Genomic DNA, 16,672 nt, shown 5'->3' with positions numbered 1-16,672 from the left:
TTTAAATTAATAAACCATTGCCAATCCTCACGTGAGGTGCAGGTGTACTCGAGCCCATTAAATCAATGCAATATTTGTATAATACAAAAACATTGTACAACAGTGTCTAAATAAATAGATTATTGATTTTATTATGAAATTAGTATTTTGATTTATACACATCAATAGTCTAAGCCAATAAAATGAATAAACGTTTTTCATATATAAATGAAAAGAAAAGTATTTTATGCTGTATTACAAAAGAAATGTACATAATATACAAGTGGTGGAGTTTACACTACTGTTTGCCTTATGTGCTAAGCCCCGCCCCTTGTGGATCCTTCCCGCTCTTCTATTGGCTCAGGAGGCGGGCGCTTGCTATATGCAAATGAGACGGTGGGTGGCCGCGTCTGTTTGTAAAAGTGACGTCACAAAAAACGACGAGGAAAAGGAGTAGGAGAGGGGAGGGGCGAGGGGAGGAGAAGGGGGGCTTGAAATGTAAGAAGAAAAACGAAAAGAGAGAGAGAGAGAGAGAGAGAGAGAGAGAGAGAGAGAGAGAGAGAGAGAGAGAGAGAGAGAGAGAGAGAGAGAGAGAGAGAGAGAGAGAGAGAGAGAGAGAGCGCCGAGCCCCGCCGCCGGCCCATTGAGGAAAGATGGCCACAGTCAGTGCAAACGGAGTGCTGCGGGAGAATGGATTCAGCACCACGGACAGCGGCGGCAGGATGAACGGGCTCGGCCTCGGTAGTCAGAACACCATCCCCATGAAGGACCACGACGCCATCAAGCTCTTCATCGGCCAGATCCCCCGCAACCTGGAGGAGAAGGACCTCAAACCGCTCTTTGAGGAATTCGGCAAGATTTACGAACTCACGGTACTGAAGGACAGGTTTACCGGGATGCATAAAGGTTGGTTCTGGACGCTTTTACTTATTTGCCATATTTGGCGTAACTGTGCAAACAGGAAACTGTGACCTCATTTTGTTTTTTTTTGTTTTTGGGTGGGGTTGTAGTGGGGGGGAGCGGACCGAACTATTTAACACGTGCATGTGGTTTTGGCGCGTGTTAATTGCACGAGCACGTGAATGAAGCAGCTACTACACGCCTTTGTGCGTGCGTGCGTGCGTGTGAATGTGTAGGTGTGTTGTTTACATTGACAATCATGAGCGTGGAAGGGGGCGGTACCCCGCTGAGAGGCTCGTGCGGCTTCAACAACACGTAGCACACAAAATACATCAAAAATGGATAGTGGTGAACTTTTAGGACTTTCGCCCCGCATAATAACACGTAGAAACGCATGCACACGCACGCACAATGAGTCAAAAAGGGATGGTGGGTGAACTTTTAGTGCGGGTTGGGGGGGGGGGGGTGTCTCACAACCTTTGTTTTTTTTTTCCCCCAGCACAAGCACACACAAACACATGCTTTTTGCAAGGCAGGCATTATGTACAGAATAAGTAGATCATTACGAGTGATCATAATGCAAACGTTATAATTATGTAATCGCAATCAAGTCACTAATATATTAAAGATATTAAAGAAGAAACTTGACTTTGCCTGCATGGCATAAAGCGACAGAAAATATTTAATTTAGGTGTAATATTAAAAAATGACAAGTGCATTCAAAATATCAAATTAATATTAAGAAAACGATGTTAAAAAAAGAAAGAAAGAAAATTTCCACCTGTGTCTTTCTACCCGGTCATTGCAGACCCCTGTTTGAGGGCACAATATTTCCTCATATCGTGACCGCAGGGGTTCATTTACTCAACTGCAGATGGTGAAGGCATCTCCAAGGACAAATGCTTTTATGTTCATGCATTTATCTATGGAAAAGCACAGAGAGGCAGACTGGGTGGAGCTAATACATCATGAAACTCCCTGGAGCATAAACCTGTACACACACAACGTTGTGGAGTGACCACATATACTGTTACTGTCTCTACATGATGTAAGATCACTTTTACTGTCGAGAGGAAAAGACAAAGAAATGGCAATGACTGGGGCAGACTGGGTAGTTGTAATAGGTCACGTGACTCTCCGTAACATACACATAGACACACACAACATTGTGGAGTGAGCAGGGAATCAGATGATAGTTAAAGGTGCCTTCTCAACTTAACATAAGACCAGGCGAGTCAATCCACACTAAAATTCAGCAGAGACTCGTTTGCACATCAGTAAGTGCTGCTGTTTTGGCTAGCAACAGCGTTCAAATTAGCTTCACTTTGTGTGAATTTAGCATCTGAGATAATTAGACTCACTATTGTTATTTTCCCTCATTTGGGGTGTGGCATTTACTTGTCCCCTATTAGCATAGTGGCAACTATTTGATGAATGTTACACAGCACCTTGACTGTTCAGCAGTGAAGTGCTGCAAAGCAGCGGCGACGCCTTCTGCTCACCGTCCCTCCCGACTGAAAGATCAGTAATCACCTCGTAATTACGACGACAAGCCGCTGATTACGCAGAGATCGATCACTTCTTAATGATAACCAAAAAGCGAGGGTGCGAGACTTTTCTAGGCACAGGGAGCCATTAAGTCCAAAGTCCATTAGGCGGAACTTTAATTGCTTTCTGCACTTTTCCTATATGTTCAACGCACGTCTTCTGCCAGGATGAATGGAATGAATGCGTTTGTTTCACACCGAGTATTGACTGGAATACATTTTGTGATTGTTTCTTAATTTAGTTCCAGTTTAAAAAAAAATATATATATATATATATTTGTATATATTATATATAATTGTAATACATTTTCATTTGATATAAATATTATAAATTAATTATAATTGTCACATTGCTTTGTTGGTTATAGGAACTCATTTGGTTCTACAGTGAGGTGTTTCTTCTGACTCAAGTTGCTAAATATAGTTAAAGAGCTTCTTATATTGAGGACATCTGCCGGGTCCTTTATAGCAGATAATGACTTTACAGGCTTTACAGCTCCAATAAAGGACTGATTTACATGAAAATATACAGTCACATTTACAATTTCGCTTTATCATATTGCAAAAGATGGAATCAATCTATGATACAGTAGTAAGTAGGATTTGTAAATGTACTGTTGAGGGGGGTATAAATTAAGGGAAATTGAGCCCTTATATTTGACTTTATTTCAATAAGTGAAAAGTTAAGGCAGATACTTATTTGAAGTAGTAATTAGGTATGTTCTCAGAAATTAATCCGCTTTTTGAATGAGAAACGTGAAGCATTTTCCGAAATGTGCTAAAATCATATTCCCACTTATAATTTAATTTATAGAAAGTAATTAGACTTCTTATAAATAACTTTTCTATTTTGATACTTCATTCCAATCCAATGTACATTTCTTTACTTATTTTGCATGTGGACATTTTGATACATCAAGGTCCACAGTAGTACCAAGTTATTATGATCAAAACTTTTATCATTATTCCTCCATTGTATGCGCCGATGAAGAGTTCCTGTCACAATATGTGCCAAATTGGATACAAGCCAAGGTTGGAGTGTTGAGTTGATTTTAACTCCTTAAGTGTAATTTGAACATTTTCAGAGTTAAATGTTACAAAGTAGATGTTATTTCACAGAGTTGATCGCATTGTTAGATTCAACTCTACATTTAGCGTTTAAAAAAATGTGTTGTTTTTGCTACATTTAGTATGGACAATAGAAACACTCTCGAAGAGTCCTATTTAACCTTGTAGGCGTCGAATGAATACATTTATTTTGCTGTGTTTGTGATTTTGAGCCAACAGGTTATTAACACTAACATTTAAATGAACTCCCTAGCTGTACATTTAGTTTCTTATCAATAGGATATGTAAGACAATATTAATTTTAAATTATTAGAAATATTTTTCTTTGCCGATTGGCTAAGAAAAATCACGTGGTGAGGCGAGACTAAATGTGGTCCGTAAAATGGCTACTTGTCAGTCATTTATACATTAGTATTGGCATTAGCATTCACCATCATTCCCCTCAGTGCAAGCCGTCAAATTATGTATGATATGTAAGTCGGTGGCTACAGTTCATGATCTTATTGATCGCATTGAGATGAGTTCAGCTCGGGCAGCCTTGAAAAGTCTCCCCCACCTCCCTCCCCGCACCACCTGTTCCCCCTGCGCTCCACCTCTTTTCCCGCCGTGATCGATTAAAACAATTTCTCCTGTTGCCGTTGTTTACGCACCGTCCTCGGCCATCCCTGAATGTCAACACTAAGGATGAGGGAGGTCCGACTTGCGAAGAGAGGGATAATCCTGTTCCGAAGACCGACAGACCCCCCCCCCCACATTTCACCCACCCGCCCACGCTGAGGCCGCTCCCAGGCAGGCATTCATTGCTGCCGATCAGTCCCATGTGAGATTCAAAGTCACTTTGTGTGCACTTTTAATGAGATTTCACCAATGCATTACAGGGATGAGTTTTTGCTCATGTAACACGTGTTCATGTGCTAGTACGGACCCGAGCAGGATGCAAGAAAATGGGATTAGTGTCATTAAGGAAAACCAAAGTAGGTGAAGTGAATCAGCAGCTGTGTCGCCCCAAGGGTGGGGCGCCCGCTAAGGGACAGACATAAGCTCTCATTGGATGAAAGCAATGACACTTGTAGAATACATATTAAGACCTTTGGTGTACATTCAGAGTCTCGCCAGTCGTGTTCAGTATTCAGCATTTTTTGTATTCATTTGAAATGTTGTGCCGCCCATTTTTTCCTTTTAACCTTAAAGAACTTCATAATCAGGACTTCATATTCACATTTTTATCCTATCATGTCCTAGGTCATAAGGTGGCACAGAGCAGGTTTGAAGTCAAATCTCTTGTACATTGTAGGACCCCTGTAAATGTGCTAACATTTGAGGATATGACTAGTGAAAACTTTTTTTTTTGTACGTCTCGCGGTGCTACATACACCTACACAGTAAATTTGACTATTTAGAGTGGGACCAAATAGACTCCGTTTTAGAGTAGGCTGATATTTACACTTGGGAGAGAGGGAAATAAAGAATTGGAAAAAAATCTAAATAAAAGTCAATCAAGGGTTGAGGAACGAGCTCACAACCTTCAGCTTGGGAGACTGCTACACTACCACCTGAGCTATGTTCCTCCTCCTATTTGTTTATCTCCAAGAGGAGACCAAAACATAATTTTTGGTCTATTGGAGTTAGGAAGATTCCAGCTGACACGAGCGATATACTAACACATAGCAGGAGCTGCGTGGCTTGGGGAGTAGATCGGCTGTCTGCCAAGCTGAAGGTCGTGAGTTTGTTCCTCAACGCTTGAGTGACTTTTATTTTATTTTATTTTTCAACGTTTTATTTGACTCTCTTTCAAGTGTAAATATTACTCTAAAACTGAGTCTATTTGGTCCCACTCTAGAGTCAAACTTACTCTACAGAATGTAACATTAAAATAATAATAATAATAATAATAATAATAATAATAATAATAATAATAGATTGAAGATTTGGGCCATGATTCCAAAAATATGTTAGGCTCAAACACACCACCGTCACCACTCATAACCAAAAGAACACCTTACCTACAGTGAAATATGGCATATGAGCATATGTATTTTTTGAAGCCATGAAAAGCCTACTAGAACAGCAGACATTTGGGGTTAATCAGAGGCACTTGCTTGTGTGCTGTGTCCTATTCAATATGAGTTTGAATGTGACCGGTTCATTCTGGACACAGCTACAACGCCGTTTATCAGCGGGTGTGCACACTTGTGCAACCACATTTCAGTTGTTCTCTACTTGCTGGACACAACATATTCTGTAGGAACTCTTGAATAGGAAAATAATTGTGATATTTTAAAATATTTATGACTACTTTTACTACTACTGTATATTGTTTTTCTTCTCTTGAAATGTTGCACTACCTAAAATGCGGAGCCCTTGGCTTCCGCCGCCCTCAACTGCCCCATATGACGCTAGTGGGCCTTTCATATAGTGAGGCTAGATTATGCAGACTTGTTTTTGAGACTCAACCTTGTAAGGATTCTTGAGTACCACATAGTTGACCAACAAAGACACTAGAATACAGAGGACATGCAAAAGATAACTGTATAAATGTGATTAAAATAGTAAAACCTCATAGTTGGCATGGGAGGTGCGTCCAAAATGAGTAGAGGGTAGTAAATCTAACTCAACTCAATTCAAATTTATTTAATGATTATTGGAACAAATAAAGATAAAAAATAAAATATAATGATGATAATGATATTATTATTTGTCTCCACTGTGTTTTTAGTGGAGGCCAAATTCTCATTGTCCTTTTGCTGGCTTCCAGTTGTTGTGCCAATGGCCTGTTGGTGGTCTCAAACTGTGTCAAGTTGTGGTCAGATTCCCCACAGGGGGGTGGGACTCGGGGAGTAAGAGCTGCATGCTTCCTTCGCACTGTCATAAAGGAGATGCAGAGTTGTAGTCCCTCTTTTTTTCACTGTGTATATGTTGTGAAGTTGTCGAAGACAGAGAGGAACATGGTTGAAGTAGTGATGGGAAAATGAAGCTTCATGAAGCACTTGCGATACTTTTCTACTCCTCTAAATGGCGCTCTCGGTTTAAAGAAAGGTTAGTCAGTGCAATGGAAATTGACAAAAAATCCCCTGTATCTTTAAATCGAGAGTGCCATCTAGAGGACTAAAAAAATAGTAAGTAAAAAAAATAATAATAAAAAAAATATTAATAATAATAATAATAATAATAAATAAATAAATAAAATAAAATAAAGTTACATTTATATATATATATATATATATATATATATATATATATATATATATATATATATATATATATATATAAACAAAAATTTCGCAAGTGCTTCATGAAGCTTCATTTTTCCATCACTAGTTACAAGGGAAATATATGGCACTGAAATTTGGGATTCATATGATTTTTTTTTTATGATTTCATTAAAAAAAGAGACAACATTGACAACTACGGTATATACACTAGAGATAAAAAGTTTGGATTCAAGATATTTTCTTTTTTTTTCAACCATATATAAACAATGTCGATACTATAGGTGAAAATATGCGATACAGAGAAACCATAAAAAAAACCTCCTGTTTTATACGTGCTTTAAAGACATTTAAAATTGTAAACCTGCATAATGACTGCGTACAACATACATGTATATTTATAATGCAGGTTTACTCTTCTCCCAATTTTGAATAACTGAAAAGTGCATTAGCAACTGTGGCTCTCCTTTCCCACATGTATTACAGTGTGAAAAACTCATGAAAAAAAAATCACTATAAATAACACTGAGTCTTCTATAATGGCCAGACTGGATGATGGACATATGAATAAAATTATTATTATATACCATCAATCAATCAACAATTACAGATTTATGTAATTGTTATTATTAACTCATTCACTGCCATTGACGGCTATAGACGTCAAATAATCATTTGAACTATTTATATTAGTTTAACATTTATTCTACTTTTGTTAATAAGAGTTTGAAAACCTATATTTTTTGATTGTACATTTAGAACAGATATACAATTTGTGATTAATTGTGAGTTGACTAGTGAAGTCATGCGATTAATTACGATTACAAATTTTAATCGCCTGACGCCCCGAATTTTTCATCATCTTTAAGTCGCGTCATATCTGTATTTCTAAAAAAAAAAAAAAATCTAGGTTTTCATACTCTTGTTAACAAAAGTGGAAACAAATGTTAAACTAATAGAAATAGTTCAAATGATTTTTTGACGTCTATAGCCTTCAATGGCAGTGAATGAGTTAAGGATGTTCGATACCACTTTTTTTTTTTTTAGACTGATACCACTACGAGTACTCAACTCTTGAGTAGTAACCGATACCAAGTGTCGATGCCACTAATACTTTTGATACACAAAAATTCCCCCCAAAAAACAATGACAGATAATTATAAAGAAAGACGTGTGTGTTGTCAAATAATCTCATACAGTAGTTTGTAGTGTGTGTGAGTGTGTGTGTGTGTGTGTGTGTGTGGTAGGGGGGGGGGGGGTGGGGGGGCTTCACAGTCCTCGAGGGCATGGCGCTCGTCAGACCAGGTTGCGCTATTGAACATCCATCATTTTGGCCCGGCACTACATTATCATAACACTTAGTGTCAGCCATGGAGCCCGTGTGCGCCCCTCAGACATGCTGAATGATGGCAGGGGGCAAATCCTTTGCTTGAGTAGCGTTATTTATCAATCCGTCTGCGATGCTGAGAGGAGACGCACCGCACAGCACATCACAGGAGGAGCACATACAAAGAGAGCCTAAATGTTCTCATCCATTGTGCGCTCATTGGAGGGTCCACGCATGCTATAAATACACCAAGAACCGAACATAAAACCCTCGTAGGCGTACCATTAATAAAATATCACCTTTCAAAAAAAGTCACCGCATGGAATGTTTTGTTTGTGCTACTTTTTGATTCGGTGATTGACAGACGGCAGCGCTAAAACTGGAAGCGTGACGAGTGATGGGTCATGTATGTTGCAGTCAAGTGAACTGTGTGTGAACCAGACCGCTCGCGTTATAATGCCCGGAACAGATTGTTCTAGACTGAAGGATGTAAAAACACTACACGGGCGCGGCATCACCGTCTCGTGAACGTCTGGATCTCAGCGGCCACGAGTCGGTCACGGCCATTTAAGAATAATACGGTTAATACAGTATATAATGGTGGGCAACTAACTACTAGAGACAGTACATACATTGTAACACATTTCTGTCAAATATACAGGAAACAAATTACAGCATTTTCATGTTTTCTTTTACAGTATTTAACTGTATACAGCAATGCATTGTGGGTAAAACAAAGTGCATTATTGGTCAAAACAAAGTACAGTAATTTGGTGTATAATTAGCGGTAAAATAATGTATATTTTACAGTAACTACGGGAGGAAGAGGAAGAGGGAGAGGGGAGAGAGAGAGAGGGAGAGGGAGAGAAGCACAGAGCGAGAGAGAGCGCGCGCACGCCCGCGCGAGTGAGACCGTTGCTAGATGTCGGGGAGGTGGGAACGAACGAACTGACGAGTCGTGTCCTCCACACGCGGGCAGTTTGAAAAAGCTTCACGGACGGGAGGAAAAAATGACGACCGGTATTCACTGGAACTTACTCGGAGCGAAAGTTTGAGATGAGAGTCCAGCTGCATGCTACGCGCTGTAGCTTCTTGCTAGCTAGCCCGCTAGCCTACAACCATAATGTGAGTTACACCTTCCAAACAAATCTTTCTCCCACCAATTCTCTATTCACTAACATCATACACAACATATACACGGCTAAACTTGTGACTGGGATAAAAGTTCATTTTGCAGTTGATTAATTACACAATGATTTTTGCTATTTGTAGGCTGCCCGGGTGCCTATCACCTGCTAATAGCAGGGGCACATTGTATAGAATATATATTGTGGTGATATTTATTTTTATTTTGTCTTCAAGAGCATACTCAATATTGGAGTAATCCAAAATTAGGAGTTACATTACTTTAATATTATGGTACTTGGATTTTGTTACTAACTACATTTTTTAGCAGTTAACTTGTAACTGTAATGGATTACATTTTAAAAGTAACCCTCCCAACCCTGTGTCGGTGTTGGATTTCTCCAGGTGCTCCGGTCTCCTCCCACATTACGGTTAATTGAGCACTCTACATTGTCTCTAGGTGTGATTGGGAGTGTGGATGGTTGTTCGTCTCGGTGTGCCCTGCAATTGGCTGGCCGCCTGTTCTGGGTGTACCCCGCCTACTGCCCGTAGCCAGCGACCCTTTTGAGGAATAAACGGTTAAGAAAATGGATGGATGGATTTTACAATGACATTATGTATTTACAGGATTTTACTGGCAAATTTAGTACAATAAGTAACTGTAATTTATATACAGCAAATACTTGTTAAAAAAAAATACAGTAATGTATCGGGATTTTACAAGAATTAGCTGGCAACTTTTTTGCCAGTTATTTCCTGTAAATTCTACAGTGAATTCGTTACAGTGTAGTAGAGTTGCCACCCGTCCCGTTTTTCCCAGAATTGATCACTCCCGGGACACAATTTGGTCCAGAAAAATGCCAAAAGCTAATTTGAGTTTCTTCATTCTGTAGTCTTAAAATGTCCCCTGTACTACTGTGGAACGCTTTGTCACAGAGCTCGCTGCCAGCGACACTACCGTAATGCTGGCACTGTTTGTCCTATCTGAAAAATTTCAACAGTTACTGTTATTACGGTAATTTCAGTTCTGCCTTTCACGGAAGCCAAGGAAATCACAATGAAAGAGTGCAGAGAGAAACACAGCGGGGGAATTTCAGATGTCACATTTCTACATCAATTTGACCTGAAAATGTTAGCAAGATGGTATATATTCTATATCGATACATGGTGGCTTTTTATAGAACCGTTCACCAAGTGACTTTGTAGTACGTCCGTATGTGTGGCAACCCTAGTACATAGCGTAGTAGTACATGCTGCTTTGATTCCCTGCCAGTGTTCGAGTACCCAACCACCCAAATAAACAATAAGTAGTTTGCATCAGAAAGGGCATTCCACGCTAAACTGTGCCAAACAAATCATTTGAGTGACTCACAGTCATGACCCCAAATGGGACAAGATGAAAGTCACAACAATAACAACCATTAGTAAGATACATCTACAATAAACTGGAATGCTAAAGTGCTGATTCCTGTTTACTAATAAACACTATCCACCTGATGCCTTTTCATCCTTTTCATCCTTTTCAATATTTGTCTAAAAATCGTAAAAACAAACATACTGTGTTTTTTGCAACTTGGGTGCCAAAAAAGCTTGCTCAGGATAGGGAAAGATGACAGGAAAGGACGTGAAAAGGTGTATCTAAGTAAAGTGGAACCTCTCCAACATCCAGTTTGTTTTAATGTCACAATTTTCCCAGAGGAAATAGCTGAAAAGGAAAAACTACTGACCAGACCATCATGGGGCATCATCGTAAAAGTAATTTAACTAACGGTTTAACATTCTTAAAGGTCATGCAAGTATAAATAAATGACTACTGTTATTAGTGAAATGTGGAAAAAAACAAAAACTTTCCGAGCGATCCTTCCATGATTAACTGGACCTTGAGATTTTGAATTAAAGAATTAATCTTTATTGTCACTGTACATGCTCAAACCATCCAAGAAACATGAAAAACAATGACCAACAGAGGGAGACAGGCCTTTTGGTACTCGCTAATCAGCGCCCTGAGATCTGAGATTAAAAAGGGAAGACGTTAGGGAGCGGGAGGCGAAAAGGCTCGTGCCATTCTCCTAAAAGGGGAGCATAGCCTGGATTTTTTTTGTTTTGCAATGCAGCACATACAAATATTACAACAAATCTCCAAAAAACTTGTACATGTACAGTTGTGCTTGAAAGTTTACATACCCTCGAAATTCTCTTCAAAATGGACAACACAATTCTGAATTCTACATACATTATGAGGAAATAAAAAAATAGTAACGTACAGCCACTGAGGAAAGTAACTTTAATCAAATTACTTTGGATTGCTCGTTATTGAAAGAAAGTAATCAGATTACAACACTTTTTATGGCCAAAAGATTTGATACAACCCAAAGAGACCCATGGTCCCTTTCTATTGCTTTCATTTGCATCATCTTCTCCGCCCGGAGAATACTGCAAAAAGCCAAACAAATGGGTCTTTATATGTTACTTAAACACATTTCAATTTCAATTACGGACACCTGCTGTCTTTACAAAAATATATACAATGTAATTACTAACTACTGTGTCTGCATGGTTGTAACTGCGAGTTCATACTTAGTTTCCATTTTGAAAAACAACCTATTAGGAAGGAAAGTTTTGAAAGTAATCAAACAAATCATGTTGGAACTACTTCACTTTCCCATTTAAATAGAATTTGTGGGACTTTCGTTGGAATGATGGAAAAGTAAATTGTCCCCACCCCACTTAACCTGCTCATCACAGGACGCCGCCACTTCCTCTGTTGAACAACCGCCACACTTTATATCCCTCATTTCCCAGCCTTTGTCCATTTAACGCCACCAACTTTCACGTCTAATTGCTTCACAAACTTACAATATTGATGTGAAATACTGCTTTTTATTGCATCTGGTAGCTGAGAGAGCCTTTCCAACATATGCTTATACAATTAAGTGATTATTTTTAGTTTGGAATCAAGAATAACAAGTGTTTTCTTTTGTTCTCCCTCCTTACCCCCAGTTTAAGGTTCTGTCTTACGAGAAATATGTATAACTAAATAGTGGAAAATAAGGGGCAGGATCATTATAAATTCTCTGAACTTCTACCTACTCCTTTTGAGTACCACCTTTGGATAACGTTTGTTGAAATTATTTGTTTTTTTAACTTGATGTTACTCAAATAAATGGAGAAAAAGTGAATTAGATTAAATCAAAAATAGAAAAATAAATAAAACATTGTTGAAGTGCTCCTTACTATTCACCATTTATTTTTATCAATTCAATATTAAACCATGTTGGACTCACTGTTTATTAATTTGCATATGATGAGTACGTTGTCTTTTGAGGACCTAAACATGTACAATTTAAAAACGTGTGCAACTTGGTGAAAATGTTAAGAAAAAAAAGAAAGTTGGAGGTCACAAACATGACCGTGAGAATTGGCCCAAATGATCCCCAATCGGAAGCAGGCAACAAGTACTGACACTAAATTAGGTTTTCGCCTAATTAGCTTGAATTGTTTGATCCAAATAAGATATTTTTTTTTTAAATAAACCCAAATTCTAATGTATTGGGTAACAGAATCCAGTCTATAATTGAGCTACGAGGATGTAGAGAGGGATAATTTCATTTTTGTCATTTTGCAGAGAGAGTTATTTAACATTTTATGGCTGCAATCACATCTGGGGGATTTATATCTCGCTGATTTATATGACAATGATTACTTGTGCTGGATACTTGATTTCTTCAGATTTTGACTTTTGGCCAAATGTATTACTCAGAATTATTACATTTATAATTAAATTATTTGTATTCATGATAATTATTTTTGTTATTAATAATAATTTTTTATTATTAATTATCAAATTAATAATATTATATACAAGAATTCCAGATGCTTTCAATGCGGAGGTCTTATGTGTTATCATGAGCAATACCATGTGGTTTTTATATGACTTTACGTATTATTATTATTATTACTACTATGTAATGAGATTCAATAAGGACAAAAAAAAGAAGCACAGCTCCAACACTGACAGCCAGATGTGACCTTTCCACAACTAATATATATTATCATCACAGGATACATATTTACCTGTTGGAATTCATCCCGACGTGTCAGTTGTTGCTGAGGCATCGTCATTAGTCAATTCACACGTTTTACGCTGACAGCGACAACCTGCCGCCAGCTGCTGTACTCCATTTAAATGTCCCTTCTCTTCCCATCACTTCCCAAAACAAGCCTTCTCAATCAGAGTCCTTTGGGTTTAAGATACCACAAGCAGAACCACAGAACATAATGGACATGAATCTCACTGGAAGCCTTGCAGATGGTCTGAAAATGTAAATACTTCATACAAGAAGAATTGAAAGTGACATAAGAGGTAGGAAAATGATAATAGATATGGATTGTGGTATAGTGGAGGGAATGTTCTGGAATTGCTGTTGTATATTAAATCAAGAATGCTTTGAATTTTTTATGAAGATTCAGAGAAGGTCTCAAAAGCATTTAGAGTTAATTACATCCAGGGCTTAAAGTTCAATTGATTTGGAATGATATGCTATCAGGACATTGTTATGTTGATGTTCGATACCCTTTTTTCCCCAGACCAATTTAACACAATGACAAAACATTGTGAACAAATTACAGCTGTCAAACTATTTTATTTTTTAAATCAGATTAATCACATTTTAGAATGTTGATTAATCATGATTAATCACTTAGCTTTTAATCAACATTTTTTGCCCGCCAAATTCCTTCTACATTAATGTTATGAGGATGTCTTCCACATTTTTTGATCCATTCTCATCCTCCTCTTTTTCTAATCAGTTAATTACTTGCATAATTTAAAATGAAAAAAAAATGACCCCAATATTTTGTCTAAAGCAAATAATCTGTATGTCAGACGCTAACCTTGTCAGCAAACTGAATCCTCGCGGTATTTGTGGGTCCACAAACTCCGGAGAATACATCTTGCACCGCAGCCGACCTTTTTTTAGGTTGGACCAATCAGGCGTTGTTTAGAGCAGGACGAAACCAAGAAGCGCCGATGGCGGGGGGAGGACAAACAAACAAACTTAACAGATTAATGGACGCTGCAATTAATTCTGTTCTCGCAGAATTACTCACCGCTTCTTTGTTGAATGTTGAACAGCGAGAGGCACTTTGTGCATTTTTATCAGGTAAAGATGGGCGTGACAATCAGTGGTACTTTCACCTTTAAAGTGCTTTATTTTGCAGTAAAGCATATAGTTATAATTATTGCTCAAACCCAACCTGCGCCACCTTCAACGTAACCATCTGCTGTCAAGCTTTAAAATTTGCAGGGCGCTCTTGGTCTTTCGAGCAATTTGAGCTGCCTGACATGACATTTTCATCAGTGATCAACATGTGAATCCCCTCATCGGCATGGCACGCTGATATTTACGGGTTTGTTTGTTATTCCCGGGTTGAATTCCCACCCCTGAAGTGAGGCGCGTCCTTTGATGCGTTTCCAATCATCTTATTATTGCTTGTGTTTGTCAAAGCGAAGCACGTGTGACACCAAGAGCCGGAAATCGCCTCCCGAGACGCCGACACGCCCACCCCGTCTCATCCCGGGGCCTCGACTCACAGTTTTGTAACGTGGAGGAGGATGAAGATCGTTTTCCTCCCCCCTGGGTGCCTCCCAAACTTTTTCCGCTTTGTTCGTACGGCATGCCGTTTCATCAGGGTCTCCGGGGGTGATTTTTCCTCCTGACTAAGTGCTTGGTAGCGGGTGAAGGTTGTCGTGAAAGGGAGCGCTCTTGGCCGGGTGCCAGTTGCTCGGCTTCGGGGGCGACTATATGCTGTGAGCGGGTTATCATCGCCGTGTGTGCGTGTTGGCGCATGTGTGTCTGTGTTGTGCTCCTTCTTCTCTCGTGGGAATGCTTGGCAGCCACTGTGACATGTAGTAATGGGAAATTATGCTGCACGGTGCAAAACCTCAAGCTGAATGGGGTCACCCACTGTCAGCTGTGCACCCAACACACACGACACACTCCCTGACGGAAGCTGTCGCACATTTGTTAGCACCTTGTTTATCCGTGCATGTTTACCTCCTGCAACTTTTTTTTTTTTTTTTGGCTGACAAGTCTCAGGATGCAAGTTTCATGTCATAGCTGTTTTTTTTTTTCTATCTTATATAATGACTCATGTGTTTGAAACTACAAAGGGGGGAACAAAGCCAGATCTAGTTTGACCCAGTATGGAGTTATAAATAAAGCTTAAGCTCGTTATATGAAGTTATGAGGGGGTCAAAAATCAGCAGTGTGACTCACCAGCAGAGATGTGAGACATTTCTCGTATAACTTGCCCTTTTGTGTCATACAGTCTATGGCTGTAACAAAAACAGCCCCAGACTATACTCTTAGGGAGGAGCACATAGATTAAGGAAGAAAAAAAAAGACGGACAAAAAGTATAAATCAGTTTGATAGTACTGATAATTTCTTTCTTTGGATTTCATTAATTTGAGGGTGAAGTCGACCCAAAAGTATCCTTTACAAAAATATGTTCTATGTGTCTTCGCTAGTCTAAACACAACATTCCGATTACTATTGCATTTGTGGATTGGAGCTTGAGAACGTCACAGGTGAGCCGTGATTAGTCGTTACCTGAGCCATTAGAAACTGTGATGTAATTTTCAATTGACAGCAAGTGGCAAAACGGCCGCCCCCTCAGGTAGATAAAAACAGGTGGATTCTGTTGCTTAATTCATATTCCTTAAACACAATATTAATCAGAATGCCATATTTATACTAGTGGGGGCACATAAAACACATTATTATAAAATACATTACAAAATAGACTTCCCCTTTGGACAATGATAGGAATTATTAATAATCAATACAATTATTCTATTGAACCACAATTCAAAAGCAATATCTGATTTACATTAATTTTAATTAAATTTGTTCTTCTTCTTAGTAATAATAATAATATGTGTGTAAATTTAGCCTGGGTTGCTATTCAAAGTGACGGAGAGTCTTCGCCTCACGCATGCACAAGCACATTTTCTCTAAATCAACCATTTTTTTTCAGTTAAATGTTGTAAGATGAGTTTGAAATGATATGAAACAGTTTTGGGATCATAGTTTGTGGTATGTATTGTTATGGGTTAAACTATTAATATAGGCAATTTTAGGACATAGAAAGGGCGTTAATTAATTAAAAATTTTCGCTATTTGTGGCAGGGCTTGACAAATTTGATGACAATGCTGCAAAGTGCATTCTTGATTTTTGATCCAGTCCTTGAAATGTTGGAGTAATATTTTTCTTGTCTGTGCAGGATGTGCCTTTCTTACATACTGTGCCAGAGAGTCAGCACTGAAAGCCCAGAGCGCCCTCCATGAACAGAAGACTCTGCCAGGGGTAAGTTTATCCTCCCGCCTTATCGTCCGTGAACCTCGGGCCGAAACCCTCCCCGAGTCCCCGGTTGGCCAGGTTGATATGGCGACTTATACAGACATCGACCTGTGTCACCCGCATAAGTAGGAGCGGTCTACCTCACCTTGTGGGC

At 38.9% G+C, this 16,672-nt stretch overlaps 1 protein-coding gene across 4 annotated transcripts in view; it reads left to right on the top strand.

The window, feature by feature from the left end:
* Positions 1-579: 579 nt before the first annotated feature.
* Positions 580-16,672, top strand: part of celf6 (CUGBP Elav-like family member 6) — a 172,876-nt gene continuing 156,783 nt past the window's right edge. For all 4 annotated transcript variants that reach the window (XM_086071286.1, XM_086071284.1, XM_086071285.1 and 1 more), the window contains exons 1-2: positions 580-885; positions 16,442-16,524. In XM_086071286.1, coding sequence (XP_085927412.1) covers positions 633-885; positions 16,442-16,524 — 336 coding nt within the window. In that variant the 5' untranslated portion in view covers positions 580-632. The remainder of the gene's footprint in view (positions 886-16,441; positions 16,525-16,672) is intronic.

The sequence above is a fragment of the Leptonotus elevatus genome, chromosome 3 (assembly GCF_054856555.1).
Source record: "Leptonotus elevatus isolate MCC_2025b chromosome 3, RoL_Lele_1.0, whole genome shotgun sequence".
Classification (NCBI taxonomy): domain Eukaryota; kingdom Metazoa; phylum Chordata; class Actinopteri; order Syngnathiformes; family Syngnathidae; genus Leptonotus; species Leptonotus elevatus.
This window is presented reverse-complemented; position numbering and strand designations above follow the sequence as displayed.